Source organism: Oncorhynchus mykiss, chromosome 10 (genome assembly GCF_013265735.2).
Source record: "Oncorhynchus mykiss isolate Arlee chromosome 10, USDA_OmykA_1.1, whole genome shotgun sequence".
Lineage (NCBI taxonomy): Eukaryota > Metazoa > Chordata > Actinopteri > Salmoniformes > Salmonidae > Oncorhynchus > Oncorhynchus mykiss.
Window position 1 is genome coordinate 27,953,311 of NC_048574.1, and position 23,797 is coordinate 27,977,107.

Below are 23,797 nucleotides of genomic sequence, written 5' to 3' on the forward strand. Positions count from 1 at the left end.
GTTGACTGTGCCTTTAAACTGCTTGGAAAATTCCAGAAAATGATGTCATGGCTTTAGAAGCTTCTGATAGGCTAATTGACATCATTTGAGTCAATTGGAGGTGTACCTGTGGATGTACTCACCTCCAACCTTCAAACTCAGTGCCTCTTTGCTTGACATCATGGGAAAATCAAAAGAAATCAGCCAAGACCTCAGAAAAAAATTGCAGACCTCCACAAGTCTGGTTCATCCTTGGGAGCAATTTCCAAACACTTGGAAAATGTAGGTACCACATTCATCTGTTTTAGGTACCACATTCATCTGTACCTAAAATAGTATGCAAGTATATACACCATGGGACCACGCAGCCATCATACTGCTCAGGAAGGAGAAGCGTAATGTCTCCTAGAGATGGACGTACTTTGGTGCGTAAAGTGAAAATCAATCCCAGAAGAACAGCAAAGGACCTTGTGAAGATGCTGGAGGAAAAAGGTACAAAAGTAGCTATATCTGTCACGGCCGTCCTCCTCTTCATCTGAAGAGGAGAGGCGAAAAGGATCTGAGGACCAATAAGCAGCGTGGTAAGTGTCCATGGTCAATCTTTAATAAAGAAAGTAGTGAACTCTGAAAACTATACAAAACCAGTAAACAAAAAAACAACCGTGAAGCTAATGTGAGCTGCGCTGAAACAAGCCATCAACATAGACAATCACCCACAAACAAACAGTGCAACCCAGGCTACCTAAGTATGATTCTCAATCAGAGACAACTAATGACACCTGCCTCTGATTGAGAACCATACTAGGCCGAAAACATAGAAATGCCCCAAAACATAGAAAAACAAACAGACTGCCCACCCAACTCACACCCTGACCATACTAAATAAATACAAAACAAAGGGAATAAAGGTCAGAACGTGACAATATCAACAGTAAAATGAGTCTTATATCGAAATAACCTGAAAGGCCGCTCAGCAAGGAATAAGCCACTGCTCCAAAACCGCCATAAAAAAGCCAGACAAAGGTTGGCAACTGGTCTGGTCTGATGAAACAAAAATAGGACCTTTTGGCCATAATGACCATCGTTGTGTTTGGAGGAAAAAGGTGGAGGCTTGCAAGCCGAAGAACACAATCCCAACCGTGAAGCACGGAGGTGGCAGCATCATGTTGTGGGGATGCTTTGCTGCAGGAGGGACTGGTGCACTTCACAAAATAGACGGCATCATGAGGTCGCGTGTGCGAGCAAGGAGGCCTACAAATCTGACTCAGTTACACCAGCTTTGTTAGGAGAAATGGGACAAAATTCACCCAACTTATAGTGGGAAGCTTGTGGAAGGCTACCCGAAACATTTGACCCAAGTTAAACAATTTAAAGGCAATGCTACCAAATACGAATTGAGTGTATGTAAACTTCTGACCCATTGGGAATGTGATGAAATAAATAAAAGCTGAAATAAATAATTCTCTCTAATATTATTCTGACATTTCACCTTCTTAAAATAAAGTGGTGATCCTAACTGACCTAAGACAGGGAATTTTTACTAGGATTAAATGTCAGGAATTGTGAAAAACTGAGTGTAAATGTATTTGGCTAAGGTGTATGTAAACTTCTGACTTAAACTGTAGGTTTTAAATCAACTTGTGAATGTTATTGAATACAGCTACAATATGGGAGAGGGGCTCCCTTTGCATGATCCCCCCTTATATCTTAATGTAATGACATGATAAAAAATTGCCAGATAAGTGAGTTTTTCTATAAACTAGGGTTTATGTAAATTGATATTTCTGTATGTTATTTTCAATACATTTGTAAAAATGAACATTTTTTTCCCACTTTGTCATTATGGGGTATTGTGTGGATGGTTGGATAAAAAATCTATTTTATCCATTTTGAATTCAGGTTGTAACAACAAAATGTGAAATAAAGGGTATGAATACTTACTGAAGTATTCTGACAGTCACTATATTGCCCGAGCCAGTGATTTGTGTACAATTTCACTTAGTTAGCTACTAATCATTCTGTTACATACATGACCACGTTTCTACCATGATACATAATTAAATTAGCCAGTACTTTGTCAGTGTAAGGGGTATTTGGTTGCACCAGGAATTCAAGCTACTGACTCATACCACTGAATGACATTGAGAGAAGTCTATTACGGGTGTTTCCCAGGGATATCGCACTGCCTTACAGTCTGTGGATGGGAGTGGTGGGTGGGGGAGGTTAAGTTAGCAGGACGTGAATCAAAACAAAGCGGTTGGCATATTTCTGTGAGAGCAGCTCCAGCTCCACTGCTGAAATCTGGTCACTGTAACCCAAGCTGAGTCTGGGAGAGGGGCTCCCTCTGAGAAAAGCAACCCGCGTCCCAAGGGGGCTCAGTCTGTCCAAATATTTTACCAAACACACAGATAAGTGCCTGTAGCCTGCAGACAATCACAGAACATTGCTTTCTCTGCTTGCTTCCACTTTCAAGGGACGGTTCACTCAAAATACACGCTTTGACAAAGTCGCAATAAAATAGAATAGAAAAAGTATGGAAAATGACTGTGCTCCCTCTTCAATATCTTTGGTGTCCACATGGGGTGGGAATGAAGACACAGCATCAAAGAAAGTTTGAAAACACCTTAAACTAAGTGCTTCCGCTGTAGATGATGAATAATTTAATCCAAGCAAAGTGGCCAGATGTTCTCAAGCCATGCTGTAAAAGTAAGGGGACCCCTCTTTCAAAGACTTATCATCCAAATCCTTCCTTTGGTCACAACAAAGGCTGTGGTGGGTTTTTCTGGGTCTCATTCCTTCTGTTGACAAACGAATTCCAGGCTGGAAAACCAGCCCTCCATAAGTCAGATCTGCTGCCACTCAGAGCAAAACACAGACAGACAGATGCAGTTCAGAGCCATGCCAATGGCTCACCTCATAAGCTCCCGTCCTTTAGCTGACGACGTGCTTCAAGTCAGCCAGGTCAGAGCCTTAGTTGTTTATAAATGAGGTACATGTCTGTTTGAAGGGTGTTTTGGGGTGTCTGGAATAGTTTACAGTACATTCTTAGACTCTCCTGACAATAGTTGTTCTCCTGGAATAACAATAAAAATGTTTATGGGTACTTGTAGATTAATCATTTTAGCACGTGAGGTCTCTATTCTTAGTCTCCTCAGATGCACACTTGCTTGGTTTTTCTAAAGTTCAGACTCTCACTATGGGGATGATTTGCTTCCTTTGCTTGTTGAGTAGGGAGATGTGGATAATTGATGATGCACTGGAGGAAAGTACAGTGCCTTGCGAAAGTATTCGGCCCCCTTGAACTTTGCGACCTTTTGCCACATTTCAGGCTTCAAACATAAAGATATAAAACTGTATTTTTTGTGAAGAATCAACAACAATTGGGACACAATCATGAAGTGGAACGACATTTATTGGATATTTCAAACTTTTTTAACAAACCAAAAACTGAAATTGGGCGTGCAAAATTATTCAGCCCCCTTAAGTTAATACTTTGTAGCGCCACCTTTTGCTGCGATTACAGATGTAAGTCACTTGGGGTATGTCTCTATCAGTTTTGCACATCGAGAGACTGACATTTTTTCCCATTCCTCCTTGCAAAACAGCTCGAGCTCAGTGAGGTTGGATTGAGAGCATTTGTGAACAGCAGTTTTCAGTTCTTTCCACAGATTCTCGATTGGATTCAGGTCTGGACTTTGACTTGGCCATTCTAACACCTGGATATGTATATTTTTTGAACCATTCCATTGTAGATTTTGCTTTATGTTTTGGATCATTGTCTTGTTGGAAGACAAATCTCCGTCCCAGTCTCAGGTCTTTTGCAGATTCCATCAGGTTTTCTTCCAGAATGGTCCTGTATTTGGCTCCATCCATCTTCCCATCAATTTTAACCATCTTCCCTGTCCCTGCTGAAGAAAAGCAGGCCCAAACCATGATGCTGCCACCACCATGTTTGACAGTGGGGATGGTGTGTTCAGCTGTGTTGCTTTTACGCCAAACATAACGTTTTGCATTGTTGCCAAAAAGTTCAATTTTGGTTTCATCTGACCAGAGCACCTTCTTCCACATGTTTGGTGTGTCTCCCAGGTGGCTTGTGGCAAACTTTTAAACAACACTTTTTATGGATATCTTTAAGAAATGGCTTTCTTCTTGCCACTCTTCCATAAAGGCCAGATTTGTGCAATATACGACTGATTGTTGTCCTATGGACAGAGTCTCCCACCTCAGCTGTAGATCTCTGCAGTTCATCCAGAGTGATCATGGGCCTCTTGGCTGCATCTCTGATCAGTCTTCTCCTTGTATGAGCTGAAAGTTTAGAGGGACAGCCAGGTCTTGGTAGATTTGCAGTGGTCTGATACTCCTTCCATTTCAATATTATCGCTTGCACAGTGCTCCTTGGGATGTTTAAAGCTTGGGAAATCTTTTTGTATCCAAATCCGGCTTTAAACTTCTTCACAACAGTATCTCGGACCTGCCTGGTGTGTTCCTTGTTCTTCATGATGCTCTCTGCGCTTTTAACGGACCTCTGAGACTATCACAGTGCAGGTGCATTTATACGGAGACTTGATTACACACAGGTGGATTGTATTTATCATCATTAGTCATTTAGGTCAACATTGGATCATTCAGAGATCCTCACTGAACTTCTGGAGAGAGTTTGCTGCACTGAAAGTAAAGGGGCTGAATAATTTTGCACGCCCAATTTTTCAGTTTTTGATTTGTTAAAAAAGTTTGAAATATCCAATAAATGTCGTTCCACTTCATGATTGTGTCCCACTTGTTGATTCTTCACAAAAAAATACAGTTTTATATCTTTATGTTTGAAGCCTGAAATGTGGCAAAAGGTCGCAAAGTTCAAGGGGGCCGAATACTTTCGCAAGGCACTGTAATCACCTTGTTCCCTACTGTGGATTCAAGGAACCTGTCATCATATATAGTGCCTTCAGAAAGTATTCATACCCCTTGACTTATACTTTCTGAAGGCACTGTAAATGCAAATACAAATTCATCACAAAGCCTTGGTTTTAGAGGTGTAACGGTTTTCTTGGTGTGAAGGAGAGTCGGACCAAAATGCAGCATGTCGATTGCGATTCATGTTTAATGAAAAAAAAACACTCTAAACACAAACACTACAAAACAATAAACGTAACGAAAACCGAAACAGCCTATACTTGTGTAAACTAACACAGACAGGAACAAGGACACTAAGGACAATCACCCACGACAAACTCAAAGAATATGGCTGCCTAAATATGGTTCCCAATCAGAGACAACGATAAACACCTGCCCCTGATTGAGAACCACTTCAGACAGCCATAGACTTAGCTAGAACACCCCACTAGCTACAATCCCCATACATAAACACCACATACAAAAACCCATGCCACACCCTGGCCTGACCAAATAAATACAGATAAACACAAAATACTTCGACCAGGGCGTGACAAGAGGAGGAAAGCAAATGATTGTGGCAGCGTTCTCAAGCCCCTGACATGAAAGCCAGAAAAAAACAGTCAAGTGAAATATTACAGACCCAATACTAATTTCTTTCACCTACTCATTCAAAAGGTTTTTCCTTAATATTTGTACTATTTTCTACATTGTAGAATAATAATGAAGAAATCAAACTATGAAAAAAACACATATAGTAACCATGTAGTAACCAAAAAAAGTTTAACAAATCAAAATATATTTTAGATTCTTCAAAGTAGCCACCCTTTGCATTGATGACAGCTCTGCACACTCTTGGCATTCTCTCAACCAGCTTCACCTGGAATGTTTTCCTACAGCCTTGTAGTTCCCACATATGCTGAGCACTTGTTGGCTGATTTTCCTTCACTCAGCGGTCCAACTCATCCCAAACAATCTCAAATGGGTTGAGGTCAGATGATTGTGGAGGCCAGGTCATCTGATGCAGCACTCCATCACTCTCCTTTCTTGGTCAAATAGCCTTTACGTAGCCTGGAGGTATGTTGGGTCATTGTCCTGTTGAAAAACAAATGATAGTCCCACTAAGCGCAAACCAGATGGGATGGTATATGGCTGCAGAATCCTGTGGTAGCCATGCTGGTTAAGTGTGCCTTGAATTCTAAATGAATCACCGACAGCGTCACCAGCAAAGCACCCCCACACCATCACACCTCCTCCTCCATGCTTTGCAGTGGGAAGCACACATGCGGAGATCATCCGTTCACCTTCTCTGCGTCTCACAAAGAACCAACAAATCTCAAATTTGGACTCATCAGAACAAAGGACAAATTTCCACCAGTCTAATGTCCATTTCTCGTATTTCTTGGCTCAAGCATGTCTATTCTTATTATTGGTGTCCTTTACTAGTGATTTTTTCCCAGCAATTTGACCATGAAGACCTGATTCACACAGTCTCCTCTGAACAGTTGATGTTGAGATGTGTCTGTTACTTGAAATCTGTGAAGCATTTATTTGGGATGCAATTTCTGAGGCTGGTAACTCTAATGAACTTATCCTCTGCAGCAGAGGTAACTCTGGATCTTCCTTTCGTGTGGCAGTCCTCATAAGAGCCAGTTTGATCATAGAGCTTGATGGTTTTTGTGACTGCCCTTGAAAAAACGTTCAAAGTTCTTGACATTTTCCAGATTAAGACATGAGGGTCAGTCAAAGTAATGATGGACTGTCTTTTCTCTTTGCTTATTTGAGCTGTTCTTGCTATAATATGGACTAATATGGTATTTTACCATATAGGGCTATCTTTTGTATACCACCCCTACCTTGTCAAAACACAACTGATTGGCTCAAATGCATTAAGAAGGAAAGAAATTCCACAAATTAACTGTTAACAATGCACACTTTTTAATTGAAATGCGTTCCAGGTCACTACCTCATGAAGTTTGTTGAGAGAATGCCAAGAGTGTGCAAAGCTGTCAAGGCAAAGGGAGAATCTCAAATATAAAATATATTTTTTGGTTACTAAGAGATTCCATGTGTTATTTCATAGTTGAGGTGTTATTCTACAATGTAGAATAGTGAAAATAAAGAAAAACCCTTGAATGAGTAGGTGTGGTCAAACTTTTGAACTTTTTCCCTTCCAAACATCAAGTTCTTATTGCAACATGGGTGTAACGGCTTTCTTCTATCTCCTCCTCGGACGAGGAGGTGTAGCAAGGATCGGACCAAAATGCAGCGTGTAGATTGCGATCCATGTTTATTCAACAATGATAAAACATGAACTGTATGAAAACAATAAACGTAATGTGAAAACCGAAACAGCCTAAACTGGTGCAAACTAACACAAGACAGTTACAAGGACACTAAGGACAATCACCCCCCCCCCCCCCCCCCAAAACACCCAAAGAATATGGCTGCCTAAATATGGTTCCCAATCAGAGACAACGATAAACACCTGCCTCTGATTGAGAACCACTTCAGACAGCCATAGACTTCACTAGAACACCCCACTAAGCTACAATCCCAACACACCACATACAAAAACCCATGCCACACCCTGGCCTGACCAAAATAAATGAAGATAAACACAAAATACTTTGACCAGGGCGTGACAATGGGCAATACATCTATCGTCTGATTCTTCAACAAAGACTGTTTCCTTTCCTACTGGTTAAAGTCTGACACTTTGATACAAAGTGCAATTGAGGTGTCTCAACCTAATGACGACTTATCGTAAAAAATTTGGCACAATATAACTGGTAGAATGGCAATATTTTTCTTTCTTTCCTATAAAATCTGACAATTGCCATGTTCCTGCAACATGCTCATCTTGACATGGACTGGCAGTCAGGGCCGGTTCCAGGCATAAACGGCCGCTTAGGGTCCCCTGAGTTCCTTTATTTTGGGAACTCAGTTGGGGTCTCAACTTACTATTGAGAGTAAGCATCGTAGAATACACCAGGTGCAATTTCAAAGTCACTGACAGTCACTCAATTTGTCATGTCAGCTAACCATTTTTTATTGGTAGTTAGTCTAGCCAGCTGTCTAAACTTGTAGCAATCATGGCCGAATACTGACTGGCATGCAGGGCCAGGGGGCCCCCATTGATTTCGTTAGTCATTTTCACTCAGATATAATATTAACAGGGCATAAGTCATGCAGAATTGCAGGAAATTTGCATCAAAATGGAAAACATGTCTCTCCACCCCATGGCAAAATTAGTGAATTGCATGAAATGTGTTATGAAATGTTAAAGTTTTCTCAACGCTCCATGGACACATTTGTAGAATCGCAGAAAACTTTCTTTAAAACTGCAACATTTTCTCTACACCCCATGGCAAAATGTGTAGATTTTCAGGAAATTAACTATAAAATGTAAATGTTTCTGTCCACCATCAAGACGGGGGGCCACTATAATGTTTTTCTGTGAGGTGGAGGGCCCTCCAATCAAATCTTGTTTAGTACTGCAGCGCCAGCTGTGCCATCAGAGACTTTGGGTTCACGCCCAGGCTCTGTCGTCCGTGGGGCGACGCACAATTGGCCTAGCGTCGTCCGGGTTAGGGAGGGCTTGGCCGGTAGGGATGTCCTTGTCTCATCGTGCACCAGCGACTCCTGTGGTGGGCCGGGCGCAGTGCGCGCTAACAAAGGTTGCCAGGTGCACAGTGTTTCCTCCGACACATTGGTGCGGCTGGCTTCCGGGTTGGATGCGCGCTGTGTTAAGAAGCAGTGCGGCATGGTTGTGTATCGGAGGACGCATGACTTTCAACCTTCGTCTCTCCTGAGCCCGTACGGGAGTTGTAACAATGAGACAAGATAGTAGCTACTAAAAACAATTGGATACCACGAAATTGGAGAGAAAAAGGGGTAAAATTCAACAACAAAAAAAAAGTCTAGAGCCAGCCCTGCTGGAAGTTCATGAGAACACTTGCTTATGAAGTCCCATCATATTCTCCCTGTTCAATGTTCCAAAGATGACTCATTGTGATGACTCTTCTCTTGACCAGCTGTTTCCATAGGCCAGTGAAATATGGGGTACAGCAGCTGTGCATGCACTACCACATGCAGCTGGCTGAGTCCCAACACACACACACACACAGGGAGGCAGGCTTCAAGGCCAGATGACACACCAGCCGCCCAGCGCATGATGACAACCTGAGGCATCACAACCCGGAGCCTGAAACAACAAGGATGCGCTGGTTTCGATTAATGTAATGCTCCCTGGGAGCGAACAATCTCTGAAACGACTGTGTCGATAGAGTGGGAGGGAAGAGACCTCCTATTCCCAGATGATGTAATTTCTTTACCTCAGAAGCAAATGCTTTCGGGATGAAGAGGGGGAAGGCATGTGGGTATTGCCACATAAGTTGGATGACTTCTGCAACTGTGGCTTGCCTATCCAGGGATAGCAATGCCTCCTGAGCACTGACCCTGGGGTGCTTTGCTTCAACAGCTCTTTGCACTTTTTCAAGTCACAATGGAGTTTTGCAACAGGTATGTGTGCAGTGAATGTGTATGGCTTCAACGGCTCATTTTCCAGGAATACACATTCTACTTTTCATACAGGTTACAAATCTCTAGTCTCTGCATTTCCATCTCCTCTCTTTCTCTGTTGCTTTATACCTATACAGTGCCTTTAGAAAGTATTCACACCCCTTGACTTTTTCCACATTGTGTTGTGTTACAGCCTGAATTTAAAATGGAATAAATTGAGCTTTTTTTGTCACTGGCCTACACACACACAATACTCCATAATGTCAAAGTGGAATTAATCTCTTCAAAATATTTACAAATTAATAAAAAATGAAAATCTGAAATGTCTTCGAGTCGGTAAGTATTCAACCCCTTTGTTACGGCCTAAATAAGTTCAGGAGTAAAAATGTGCTTAACAGGTCACAAAATAAGTTGCATGGACTCCCTCTGTGTGCAATAATAGTGTTTAACATGATTTTTGAATGATTACTTCATCTTTGTACCCCACACATGGACTTTACAGTCCCTCCGCTGAGCAGTGAATTTCAAACACAGATTCAACCAAAGACCAGGGAGGTTTTCCAATGCCTCACAAAGAAGGGCACCTATTGGTAGATGGGTAAAAATAAAAACTGCAGACATTGAATATCTCTTTGAGTATGTTGAAGTTACTAAATACACTTTGGATGGTGTGTCAATACACCAGGTCACTACAAAGATACAAGTGTACTTCCAAAGTCAGTTGCCGGAGAGGAAGGACACCGCTCAGGGATGTCACCAATGGTGACTTTAAAACAGTTACAGAGTTTAATGGCTGTGATAGGAGAAAACTGAGGATGGATCAATAACATTGTAGTTACTCCACAATACTAACCTAATTGACAGAGTGAAAATAAGGAATTCTCTACAGATAACTTAGCACTAAAGTAATACTGCAAAAAATGTGTTTTGTTTGGGGCAAATCCAATACAACACATTACTGAGTACCACTCTCCATATTTTCAAGCAGCGACCATGGCTGCATCGTGCTATGATATGCTTGTAATCGTTAAGGACTGGGGAGTTTTTCAGGATAAAAAAGAAACGGAATGGAGATAAGCATAGGCAAAATCCTAGAGGAAAACCCTGTTCAGCCTGCTTTTCACCAGACACTGGGAGATGAATTCACCTTTCAGCAGGACAATAACCGAAAACACAAGGCCAATTCTACGCTGGAGTTGCTTAACAAGAAGACAGTGAATGTTCCTGAGTGGTCGAGTTACAGTTTTGACTTAAATCTACCTGAAAATCTATGGAATGACTTGAAAATGATTGTCTAGGAATGATCAACAATTCATTTGACAGAGCTTGAAGAATTTTTAAAGGAATAATGGGCAAATGTTACACAATCCAAGTATGGAAAGCTCTTAGAGACTTACCCAGAAAGATTCACAGCTGTAACCACTTTGTCATTATGGGTTATTGTGTGTAGATGGGCGAGGAAAAATAAATAAATGTAATCTATTTTGAATTCAGGCTGTAACACAAGAAAATGTTGAATAAGTCAAGGGGTATGAATACTTTCTGAAGGCACTGTATACAGTATGCCATTTAGCAGACACTTTTCTCCATCGTGAAGTTTTCGTATGGTTGGCCCCAGCGGGAATTGAATCTACAATCCTGGCAATGCAAGTGCCAATCTCTACCAACTGAGCTTGACAGGACTACTCTCCCATCTCTCCCACAGGACGACAATACACAACTCAAAATTGTGCTGCTGCCAGGGTCCCTCACCTCAAACTGCAACACGGCTACACTGGAGCTTTCCAGACCGACATTTTATACCTTTGAACATTTTTGAGTCAGATAACTTTGTTTTTTTCTGACTAGCACTAATTTTCTTCACCAAAATAAACAGATCAAGTCATGCATGAAAAATATGATATGATATCTGATTGCATTGGTTGAGATCCTACAGTATAAGACCTGTGAAGTACACAGCCATGTGAATGATTGCAGAGATGGAGATGTTTGGTGGTGGGGCCAGTAGCAGATGTTCATGACTCAGGGATGAATCCTAATTCATGAGTGCTTGAAGTGCACAAAATCTCCCAATGACAGAGAAGCCATTTACTTGTGTGTGAGAGGGTGTGTGTGTGTGTGTGTGTGTGTGTGTGTGTGCGTTTGTGTGTGCGTGCGTGCATGTTATAGAGCTGAACTTCCTGCCCTGAGACATCCAATCCCTGGGGTTCCTAGTCTGTGAAGACATCCGCTATAACAGAGAGGTGGAGAGTGGCAAAGTTTGGGTAGGGGGGTAATTGAGGGAATGGGGAAGACAGGGGAGAGTAGGGAGGATTGGTACATTAAAAACAGATGGAGCGTATGACCTTGGTTTCCCCTGAAATCCAAAACAAGGCTGGACCCCCAGTAGAACAGACCAGTAGGGCCCGGGGGATCACTATACCGAGGGCCGCCCCACACCACCACAGTCTGGCTCTGTTTACCCATTCACAGAGAGAGCACATCCAGTCAGTGAGAGGCCCCTCTCCAGATGGTGTGTGTGTGTGTGTGTGTGTGTGTGTGTGTAACCTCACAATGACTTGCAAATACAGTACGACAACAACATATTGTTTTTGTTACAATTGTACACTATCAGAGTGCAGCATACTCAGTGGTAGCCAGTGGAACACCAAGATAGAAACGATAGATAGCGATCTCAGTGGAACACCAAGATAGAAACGATAGATAGCGATCTCAGTGGTAGCCAGTGGAACACCAAGATCGAAACGATAGATAGCAATCTCAGTGGTAGCCAGTGGAACACCAAGATAGAAACGATAAATAGCGATCTCAGTGGTAGCCAGTGGAACACCAAGATCGAAAAGATAGATAGCGATGCATACAGACAATCTTTGAGAACAACATAGACACAAAAAGCTGAAACCCTGTGAGGCCATTCTTCATTTAGACTTTGACCCATTACAACATTATACTGGTATCTGCAAAAACAATTCTGCCATTAACACTCATTTCACATCTTCATAACATTGCTTTCCTTCTGGAAGTTAACTCCTCAGAGTCAGCACAAAGGAGGGTCATCGCCAGTCCTATGTTGAACAGAGCTCCAGTCTGAAATGGGGAGCAGAGCCATGTTCTCTGTATTAGACACCAGTCATAAATTAGAGACCTTGGTCTCAATTGGACTCGCTTTAAAAATAAAGTTAAAATGAAATCCATTAAATTAACTCTGAACCACCATATCGGTTACAGAAGAAATACTGTGTCTTGGTCCATTAACCCCTTGCCCGATGTGAACTTACGATAAGGAACATTGTCCCAAGAAAAAGCAGAACAGTGAGTCCAACCAAGAGTGAGGACAAGTAAGTAAAATCTGGTTCAGTGACTATTCCTATCTTCATTACCACAAAAACAAAGTGCCCAGTCTAGAATACAGTGGGTGATGATCGGCCATTGTTTTTCACCCTGTGATTTTGATGTCATACAGTACATAGCAGGGAGTTTAGGATCAAAGAATGTATGAGGTACACAAGGGGACCACTGTTTTGACTGCAGTGCCCTTGGGGCATTTATACCTCCAGCTCACCAGCTCTCTGAGTTTAAAAGGTAGACAGATAGATAAACAGACGAACGGACTGAAGGACGGGGGGACAGACACAGGTACAGCAAAATAATCCTCAGCAACAGAATTTGAACGTTTAGTCCATAATGTTGCTTGATCAGTGGTTAGGCCATTAGCTGGCCAAAAGTAGGCTACATGAAAAGTGCAATACTGTTCATATAACCATGTGTTAGTGTGGGCTTTCAGTGAACTTATGTAAATCACGAAGCTCATCTATATTTGCAGGAAAATGGTCAGCATCAAAAGTGATGAACTTAAGATCCTACATCTGTACAGTACTCTACTCACCCTCTTTGCAGTCGTCTCCCAGGAAGCCTGGGCAGCACCTCCACTCCAGTGCTGTCACCTGGCGAAACGTCAGCCTGTACATGGGCCGGACCAGCGTCCTGTAACTGAGAGAAGATGATAGTCACTGACGGGCAGCACTGTAGCACTGGGGCACGTGTTCACTTCACAGACATCATTAGAGGTCTTAACACTGACGTCAGTAACATTACTGTAGGACAACCTTCACAGACATCATTAGAGGTCTTAACACTGACGTCAGTAACATTCCTGTAGGACAACCTTCACAGACATCATTAGAGGTCTTAACACTGACGTCAGTAACATTCCTGTAGGACAAACCGTCACAGACATCATTAGAGGTCTTAACACTGATGTCAGTAACATTACTGTAGGACAAACCTTAACAGATGTCATTCAAATCCTTTACAAGGGAGAGAATACACTGACCTCTTTACACTGGGAATGACTCTAAATCAAAATATGTTTAATTCATCTGTAACATAGGGATAAAATAACAATGTCGATCCAAGCTTAACACTATGTCCGAATACCCAGAGTCCATTAAAGTAGTCTTTCTGGAAGACATAGAACAATGGAATGCAACTGCACAGTTACAAATCACACACATCTACAGTATATGATAAACGGCTATGGTCTTACATCAGTGTCTTTTCTGGGAGCAATGGCAGACCTGGGAATACTGGAATGGGAAAAATCCTATTCATATGCCTTAATGGTGTATGACTTGCTGCCCTGCGTGGTGTTCTAGGGAGTAAATCTGCCTTCTTCGACCAACAAAAAACTTAATAAAGAGCATTTCCATGGGGGTGAATTATCAGTCATTAGACTGTCTGTAGTCAAAGCTGGATAATATAAACACATTATAATTATGACCCCTTGTGCAACATCCGGCCAGACTCTTGTCCAGCTGAACTGAAACCAGAACCAATGATCTGATCTTTTCCCGCAAGAATGCTTTGTCTTCAGGAGATGTAGAGTTATGAATCTGAAGGCACCAAAATGTAGTGCCACAAAAATGTAATGGCACTTGACCCATAGCTATCCCGAAGGCGACTAAGGGAAACCTGGAAATGGTAGCCACCAAAGCTTTTGGCTCAGCAAGATGGTTTGTTACCTTATAGGCTACTACAACCCATTATGATTTATATCTAGCTTGTTGACATGAGTGGATATTCCCTAAACTCAATATGTGTCCCAGCACAACACTGAAATCATAACACTTAATGTCTGAAGTTGTAATTGGCGCTGCATGACAATCAATCTGCATGAAGGGCCTGTGACGGTGAGTGAGTGAATGCCATTCATACCTGATGAGGTTAGAACAGGGTCCTGGCCACCGGCAACTCTGAAACACTCGCTGTACTAGCGTCTCCGTCCCGTTGTGCACTTGGCATGACACAGTCTTCGACACTGTGTACTGACACCAGTTCCTACCAAAGGAGACCACAGGGAGGCCGAGTTTTAGTGTGTGTGTGTGTGTGTGTGTGTGGATAATAAAGCATTTTTTATTGCAATTCTTATTTTATTGAGGAAAACTCTCTGGCAGGTCCGCTTATGTCAATTGAGAAGATTGGAATATCAGGACAAATCTAGTAAGACATTAAATAAATGTGTTCATATTGTCATAAACTAGTGTTGAGAGACAATGTGAAATTTCTAAGTAGTCTGCTCCATTAATTCATTCCAAATCAAACCAGAGCCACATCTTAATGCGTTTCATTTCATTATTCATCGCACGAATTGCAAGTTACATACTTTTGGTTACTTCATTCAGAATAAAGTCAATGCAAATTGTCATGCTCAAGCATACACAACAAGTCCACCTTTCTCAACACCTTTCTCAACAGAATGAGAGCTATAATTTTTTTTAACTTGTTTTTGATTTAACTAGGTAAGTCAGTTAATTACAATGACCGCCAAACCTGGACGACGCTGGGCCAATTGTGCGCAGCCCTATGGTACTTCCAATCATGGCTGCGCCACTCGGAGCTCCCCCCCAAAATAGATATTTCTATTTCTATTTCATGTTTAACCTTGAACAACAACTTGGAATCATAAAAACTTTTCTGATGAATACATGAGTGACTTCATTAGGTTTTCATTTAGGCTACTTATTTGCTTGAGGTCCACTTACCTGCGAGCCGAGTTGGTGCCTGCAAGGGGTCCAGAAGTGTGTTCAGTGTGGATGCGTTGCAATGTCACACCTGGAAACTGATAGACAAACCCGGTCCCTTGTGACAGACTGGGTGAACACATCCAAATACAGAGAAAGCTCAAAATTATTGAAGCTGTCATTGTCTGCGAATTTATGGTTCCTTTCGAGTGATAGTTTGAACACTACCTGTATTGTGAAGTGTATAAAGGTTGGAAACGGACGTCTTGGGAAGGCAAAGCCGCAGGGAACGAATATAGCGTCCTAATTTGTCATTAAAGTACATTAATTCCATATAAATCTGCAACGTCGTGAGACATTCTGTAGTGTTCTCCTGGTCCCTGCCTTCTTCGTGTTAGGCGTTTGCCTTCCAACTTTGGAGGGAATGTCTACTGTCTGCAGCAGCGTGCTCGCTATATGCAGCAGTTTTTGCGCAGAGCCTATTACCGCTCAGTAATGTGGAACGGATAAAGTTCACCACCATCAACAGAATATATAGTGGTAGGCTAGCTATTCGTTTTACATGTATGGAATAGGAAGCCGTATCAAACCTTATCCATACATAATTTACGAGGCACCAACATTAACTAACAAGTGCGTAAATTCAAATCAAATAGTGATGCAAATCATATCGGTTTAATTGATCAAAAAGTGTAAAAAGTAGCAATAGATTTGAAGGAAATAACTAGTATAGGCAGGTAGGGGCCTAGAGTAAGAGTGCATTTACACATTGTTACATAGTACTCACAACCAGTATAATCTCCCGTGGGCATGTTTTACTTCTGGGTTACAGAGATTACAACTAGTATAATTGTCTCCAACAATGAAATCGGGGATGGGACTGTGGATCTGTCTCTATCCATTAGTTGGCTATCTGATGGGACATCTCAGACAGCACTGGACCGATTTTGATGAAACTTGGGTGAATGATGTGTCTTGCCATAGAGATCTGGCATTTACAAAATTACACTGATTGGCCCAAATCGGGAGATAATAATTATCTTCAATGTGTTAGTCACAGGTGATAACTCAATTGGCCCAAGGTGGCGCTGCATAATTCGTGGGGGATGACATGTTTACTGTTGTCTTGTTCTCTTTTGATCTCACATGAGCAGAATTGTATCATCCATTTAATGCAGAGGAGGTTGATGATGGCTGGAACAGTCCCTTGGTCACATCATCAGGATATCAACGAATTTCTGGAAATGCAAAAACACTGCCATATTTGTGGTATTTTATAAAAAAGAATAATACAAAATGTATTTATGAATGCAAGCGTCTACTAAAGAGTCCAGGGGCCTGTTGCACAAAAGTAGAATTAAGACATCCGGGATAAATGACTCAGCTGAGCTCAATGAAGCCAAAACATGTGCGTCCAGGCTTAATTGGTTGCACAAAGACCAAGCCAGGATGAGCAGACACGGATTCATTAAGCCAGGTGAAACCAATCCTGGATAGGTGCGCGCTCACGGCTCACTCAAATAGACCCCGCCACAGATCACAGATTAACTGATTTACCATGGCAACTAGAGCCGCGTACTTTTCCCCGTCGGAAGCACAAATCCTCATGGAGGCATACGAGGAGGTAAAATATATAATTAAGAAGAAAGGCAACACCGCCACAGTGATAAAGCAAAGAGAAAAAGCGTGGCAAAGTATTGCAGACCGCCTGAATGCGTAAGTAGTGCACAATTACACACTCACCGCTCCGCTGAAACATCACAATTACAATTCAAATATTTAATTCACATCTCCAAAAATGCAGTTGTACTGTAATTATGAAACGGTTAATTTTTTTTATTGAAATGCACTGCAGATATGAGTGAAATTGTGTAAAGTAACTCCATCACACTGTATAAAGCTATGATAAAATTTTTGATATTTTTACTGAAAACAAGACAAAAATACCAAGTAATTTTTTGCAGTGTGACTCCATTAAGTGTGTGTGTGTGTGTGTGTGTGTGTGTGTGTGTGTGTGTGTGTAGATTAAACATGAACGGGCCAAAACGGACATGGCAGCAGGTCAAAATCAAATACAAGAACATTCTGCAGAATGGTATGGTCCCTGACTAATATTTAACAAAGCACAAGCATATATTGTACCCAGAAGGTGCCTGCTCACACATTGTCTGTACTGTTTTAGCAGTGAAAAAGAATACCCACAGACAAGGCACGGGTGGTGGGTCACCAAAGGCTGACCTTACCCCAGCAGAGGACATGGCCTTGGAGCTAAATAAAGGCAGGCCCGTCTTAGAGGGGATCCCTGGGGGGAAAGAGACGAGCATAGGTTCCTCCCAAGATGCCACCCGCTTCATTCAAGGTATGTCCTTCCATCTCTACATGGGATACAACCACATTCATATTGAATCAATTTGGACTCTCTGACTTTGGTTTACCTATTGCCTTGCAGTGTCTGGCAGCACTGTGTTCCTGTTAGAGCCACCAGCACAAGCACCAGACGATGCTGATCCAGTGAGTACTCCATCAAAGGCATACTGTAGGCCTGGCATGTCTTGTCTACTAGCTTCAATATGAATCCGATTAAATGTGATAGGGTGAAGGCCCCAGTGCAGCAGCAACAGCACATGATGGAGACGATGATGAGGAGGAGACCATCTCTCTGGATTCCAGAAGGCATGAGGTATCATGTTAAGACTGTGAAAGTACTATTTACTCTACAATGGTGAGGAGTCCTCATCAAAATCAAAAAATCTAATTTATTTTACAGGACCCAGATGCTATACAGTGGGAAAACCAGCCTGGCAACATAGTGCGTATTAATAAAAGGACACCACATCCTGCCAAATTCCAGCTGCGCTAATTGTATTGTGTTCACAGAGCTCACAAGCTATCAGAAAGTTGTATGGCAACCACCTCCGGTGCCAAATAGAACTGGCAGACATAGACATTCAGTACAAGAAGAAAAAGATGGAAAATCTTGCACTGGAGTTCGAAATAAAAAAGAGGACAATTAGGAAACTGGACCTTGAAATAAAAAAACTTGAGAGGGAGGTGAGATATGCCTTCAATGTACACTGTATGCTAACTGTAACACAAATGTATTAATCATTATTTTTCTTTCCTCCCCCAGCTCCAAGAAGATGACACAGCTCAAAATAAAAATTAGGTATATTCTCGTAAAGTCAAGTGAGCCATGACATATGAGCTCTTATTGTGAGCACACAGGACGGTGGCATCTTTCTAAGGTTTTTTTTATTTTCCCAGCAATCAGTACAACCAAGTCATCGTTATAAGGCATCGCCCTCTTTTGCCCACCCCCCCCAGCACCAGGTGTGGCCACTAGCCTATATGAAGGCCCAAAATTGTGTGTTCCTTTCTGCTCTGACAATGGCATGCCCATTCGTGCGAGATGTGGTGGATGAAGAAGCACTTGTGCTGAGGAGAGCCTTCAGGTGAGAAAGGGTCTTCAGGGACCGGTTGGACCCACTGGCCTTCCCTGATGACCATCTATATGAAAGATACAGGTTTTCTGCAGATGGCATCAGGTATCTATGCAGACTACTGGGTCCCAGGATTAAGCACCGCACTGCACGGAGCCATGCACTGAGTGTGGAGCAAATGGTTTGTGTGGCCTTGCGCTTTTTTGCTAGTGGAGCCTTCCTGTACTCAGTGGGGGATGCAGAACAGCTGAACAAGGCCACAATTTGCCGCACAATAAGGAGTGTGTGTCTGGCTATCAAAGCATTAGCAGATGTCTTCATCTCCTTCCCTGGCCACAGAAGACTCTGTGACATCAAAGAGGAGTTCTATAGGATTGCAGGTAAGAGGATCTACAAATTACAGGACAACTGTTAACACATAGTAGGATACTCATTACTTTGTGTGACAGGTTTCCCCAATGTCATTGGTGCAGTGGACTGCACACACATAAGGATAAAAGCCCCCTCAGGTGCCCATGAGGCCGATTTTGTGAATAGGAAATCCTTTCACAGCATTAATGTTCAGGTGAACATAACTTTTTGATATTGTCCATTGACGAACACTCTGCATTGCCAGTGATGTGCATTGATTGGTGTAATATTCCTCATCTTATGATTTCAGATGGTCTGCAATGCTGACTGTGTGATCAGCAATGTTGTGGCAAAATGGCCTGGCTCAGTCCATGACTCCAGAATCTTTCGGGCCTCTGAAATCTATCAGTGCCTATCACAAGGTAAGCCACACAACCCCTATTTATAACCATCATGGCTGTGTCAAGAATATCACTGTGTTTATGAGGTAGTAATGATGAGATTTTGTGTTGACAGGTGAATTCTCTGGTGTGTTGCTGGGAGACAGGGGGTATGGCTGCCAGCCTTTTCTCCTGACACCTTTCACAGACCCCCAGGAAGCACAGCAGGCCTACAACCATGCCCATGCCAGGACCAGGGCCAGAGTTGAAATGACCTTTGGCCTCCTGAAGGCACGCTTTCACTGCCTTCACAAATTAAGGGTCAGCCCTGTTAGGGCATGTGATATTACTGTGGCTTGTGCTGTCCTCCACAATGTGGCCTGCCTGAGGAAGGAGAGGGCCCCCAGAGTGCCACCAGCCATGGACTGGGACAATCCGGCAATCTTCCCTGATGACGACAGTGGTCGGCTGCTGAGGGACCAATATGTGTTGAATTATTTTAGTTAGTATGTGTGCTTTCAATTTTGGTTAAATATGTCCTGCGGTGGCAGAGGAATTTGGGTTTTTTTGGGTTCGTTTTTTGACGAATTTGGCCTCTTATGATGTTTGTGCGGTATACTGTGTGTAATACAAGGCTGCAGGGAGGCTACTGCATCCATTCATTTGTCTGTTCAGTTGATGTGTATGGATTTGTCCTGCATTTATTTTAGTGTGCAGACATGCAGGGTGTGTTATACACATTCAAAGGTCTGTATATGTATCATTTTGTATAATATGCTTAGATTCTGTGCTTTCCATCTTGTAGAGTCACTGTGACTTCAGTTTTGAAAGGAGCTGATGGTTTACCTGCTTTGTTTTGTCCTTATTCAATAAAGGAACATAATGTTACACATTGTGTTTTTTATATTCATATGGAATGTGTATTTGTTTATATGACAGAGTACTAGGGCCACACTGAAGAAAAAGGATAAAGTCATAAATTTATGAGGCTGGTTCTTTCTGCAGAAAAGCTACATATTGTTTTTACAGTTTTGATACTTATGACAATGTGATACTTAATATTCTGGCACATCAGCATGTCTTTGTTTATGAAACCATACTGAAGTACAATTTCACGAAATGCCCCACATCTGTCATTTTAACAACTGTCCTCCTTTAAAACAACTGGTTACAATATTATGACTTGTGTTTTTTTCCCCTCTGTGGCCCTAATATTCTAGCATTTTATATATAGCCTTATAGTCTATGGGAAACTGTAAATTATCTAATGATAGCAACATCATCTAAAAATCATTTTTTATCCAAAATCATTGAAATTAATGATCACAAACGTTTAAATAACAGTGGGTCTAGTTATATGTGATAACAATGTATAGTGAGCAGTGAAATAACTATTGGTTTCCATTTGTGGTGACTGCTGACTGACATTAGGGATGAGATTAAATAGATCCTGGAATTTAGCCTGGTCTGGAGCAGGCTAGCTCCACAGAATAAATCTCCATGGTAATTTATACCATAACATATCCTCCTGCCCCCTATCCATCTTTAGTGCAACCGGATTACGGATCAATTGAGCCAGGATCACCAAGATATCCTGGCTTAATCCCTTATCCTAGTTTTGTGCAACAGGCCCCAGAGGCTTCATCTCCAACAACAACTTGTTAGAGAGAAAACATAAACATAATTCATTGACGAGAGATACTTACGAGCTAAAATAAACATGTCGCTGGTTTAGGAGGATTCAAGCACTGTTAAGGACAACAAACCCAATCAACAAAACAAACCAAAGCCATTTTGCCAAGCGGTATCAAAGATGGCACCAAACAATCCACAAGCAATGGATGTTGACTTGTTAAAATCCATCAACGAAAGGCTTGCCAAACTTGATATCTTGGATATATTACGAGAGGACATCAATGCATTATGTGCCAGTCTAGAAATCAGCCAATGTCAGATTGATGATCTAAGGAAAGAGAACACAGAACTGAAAGGTAATGTAGACTATATTCATGGTTGGTGGTGCAAAGGGAGAACAAACAACTTAATTAAAGAAACCTTGCTTGATGTACAGTGTCGAACAATGCGGTACAATCTAATCTTTTCAGGGATACCGGAGAATGACAACAGCAGAAGCTGCGAGGACACAGTCCGAGACTTTATGTCAACTCAACTAAAACTGCCCATTGATGTTGTGCGTAATGTCACTTTCTCCAGAGTCCATAGAATGAGTAAGGCCTCTGGGAATTGGCCACGGGCTATTATTGCATGTTTTGACAATTTTAAGCAAAAGGAAATGGCGAAGAGCAGGGGCATAGAACTAAGAAACACTGATTTTGGAATGAATGATCACTTCCCCACAGAGATCAATGAAAGGAGAAATACATGTATCCCATCATGAATGAAAAGCGTTGCCTGAATCAACGAGTCTCCATGGTGATGGATAAACTTTACATCAACGGGCAACTGTATCGGGACTCTAGAGTAACTCCCTGGCTATTTTAATCCATCTGTATCGGGACTGGTGTAACTCCCTGGCTATTTTAATCCAACTGTATCGGGACTAGTGTAACTCCCTGGCTTTTTTAATCCAACTGTATCGGGACTCTAGAGTAACTCCCTGGCTATTTTAATCCAACTGTATCGGGACTCTAGAGTAACTCCCTGGCTATTTTAATTCTATGTTCAAATCTGAGTTTGTGTTTTGTAGTGTATCATGACAACTTCAACTATAATGAATGCTGATCTCCACTATAATGAATCTCCACTATAATGAATACATGATCTGTTCATCTCCACATGGTTTCATATAGCTCAGGTGAATGTACAGTATGTAGCCTTCCTAACACAATACATGAGGTTTTCAACTTGGTCAACATAAATAATATCCATATTTTAGCTTTGACCGAAACGCATTTAGATTGTATCTGTAAATGATGGGCAAATTAACATTATATAGTCTACTTTGAAGGAATAGGAAGCACTGCACATTCAGAATCATATTTTTATTGTATATATTTATTTAACCTTTATTTAACTAGGCAAGTCAGTTAAGAACAAATTCTTATTTACAATGAAGGTCTACTAAAAAGCCTCCTGCGGTGATGGGGCCTGGGATTAAAGAAATACATTATTAAAAATACAATATAAATATAGGACAAAAAACACATCACAACAAGAGACACACAACACTTAGGTCTAAGGTCTCTCTACATAAAGAGAGACCTAAGACAACATAACAAGGCAGAAACACAACATGGTAGAAGCACAAAAACATTGTAAAAACATTATTGGGCAACGTCAACAGCACAAAGGTCAAGAAGGTAGAGACAACAATACATCATACAAAGCAGCCACAACTGTCAGTAAGAGTGTCCATGATTGAGTCTTTGAATGAAGAGATTGAGATAAAACTGTCCAGTTTGAGTGTTTGTTGAAGCTCGCTCCAGTCGCTAGCTGCACCGAAATTGAAAAGAAGAGCGATCCAGGGATCTGTGTGCTTTGGGGACCTTTAACAGAATGTGACTGGCAGAACTGGTGTTGTATGTGGAGAATGAGGGCTGCAGTAGATATCTCAGATAGGGGGGAGTGAGGCCTAAGAGGGTTTTATAAATAAGCAAAAACCAGTGGGTCTTGCGACGGGTATACAGAGATGACCAATTTACAGAGGAGTATAGAGTACAGTGATGTGTCCTATAAGGCGCATTGGTGGTGAATCTGATGGCCAAATGGTAAAGAACATCTAGTCGCTCGAGAGTACCCTTACCTGCCAATCTATAAATGATGTCTCTGTAATCTAGCATGGGTAGGATGGTTCATCTGAATCAGGGTTAATTTGTCAGCTGGGGTGAAAGAGGAGCGATTACGATACAGGAAACCAAGTCTAGATTTAACTTTAGCCTGCAGCTTTGATATGTGCTGAGAGAAGGACAGTGCACCATCTAGCCATACTCCCAAGTACTTGTATGAGGTGACTACCTCAAGCTCTAAACCGTCAGAGGTAATAACACCTGTGGGAAGACGGGCATTCTTCTTACCAAACCACATGACCTTTGTTTTTGGAGGTGTTCAGAACAAGGTTAAGGGTAGAGAAAGCTTGTTGGACACTAAGAAAGCTTTGTTGTGGAGCATTTAACACAAAATCCGGGGAGGGTCCAGCTGAGTATAAGACTGTATCATCTGCATATAAATGGAAGAGAGAGCTTCCTACTGCCTG

General features: G+C 41.8%; 1 protein-coding gene across 1 annotated transcript in view; it reads right to left on the minus strand.

The window, feature by feature from the left end:
- Window positions 1-15,705, minus strand: part of LOC110533591 (collagen alpha-1(XXVI) chain) — a 79,528-nt gene extending 63,823 nt beyond the window's left edge. The window contains exons 1-4 of the mRNA XM_036990000.1: window positions 15,642-15,705; window positions 15,435-15,511; window positions 14,608-14,730; window positions 13,280-13,383 (exon numbers count right to left, since the gene is read on the minus strand). Coding sequence (XP_036845895.1) covers window positions 13,280-13,361 — 82 coding nt within the window. The 5' untranslated portion in view covers window positions 13,362-13,383; window positions 14,608-14,730; window positions 15,435-15,511; window positions 15,642-15,705. The remainder of the gene's footprint in view (window positions 1-13,279; window positions 13,384-14,607; window positions 14,731-15,434; window positions 15,512-15,641) is intronic.
- Between the last annotated feature and the right edge of the window lie 8,092 nt (window positions 15,706-23,797).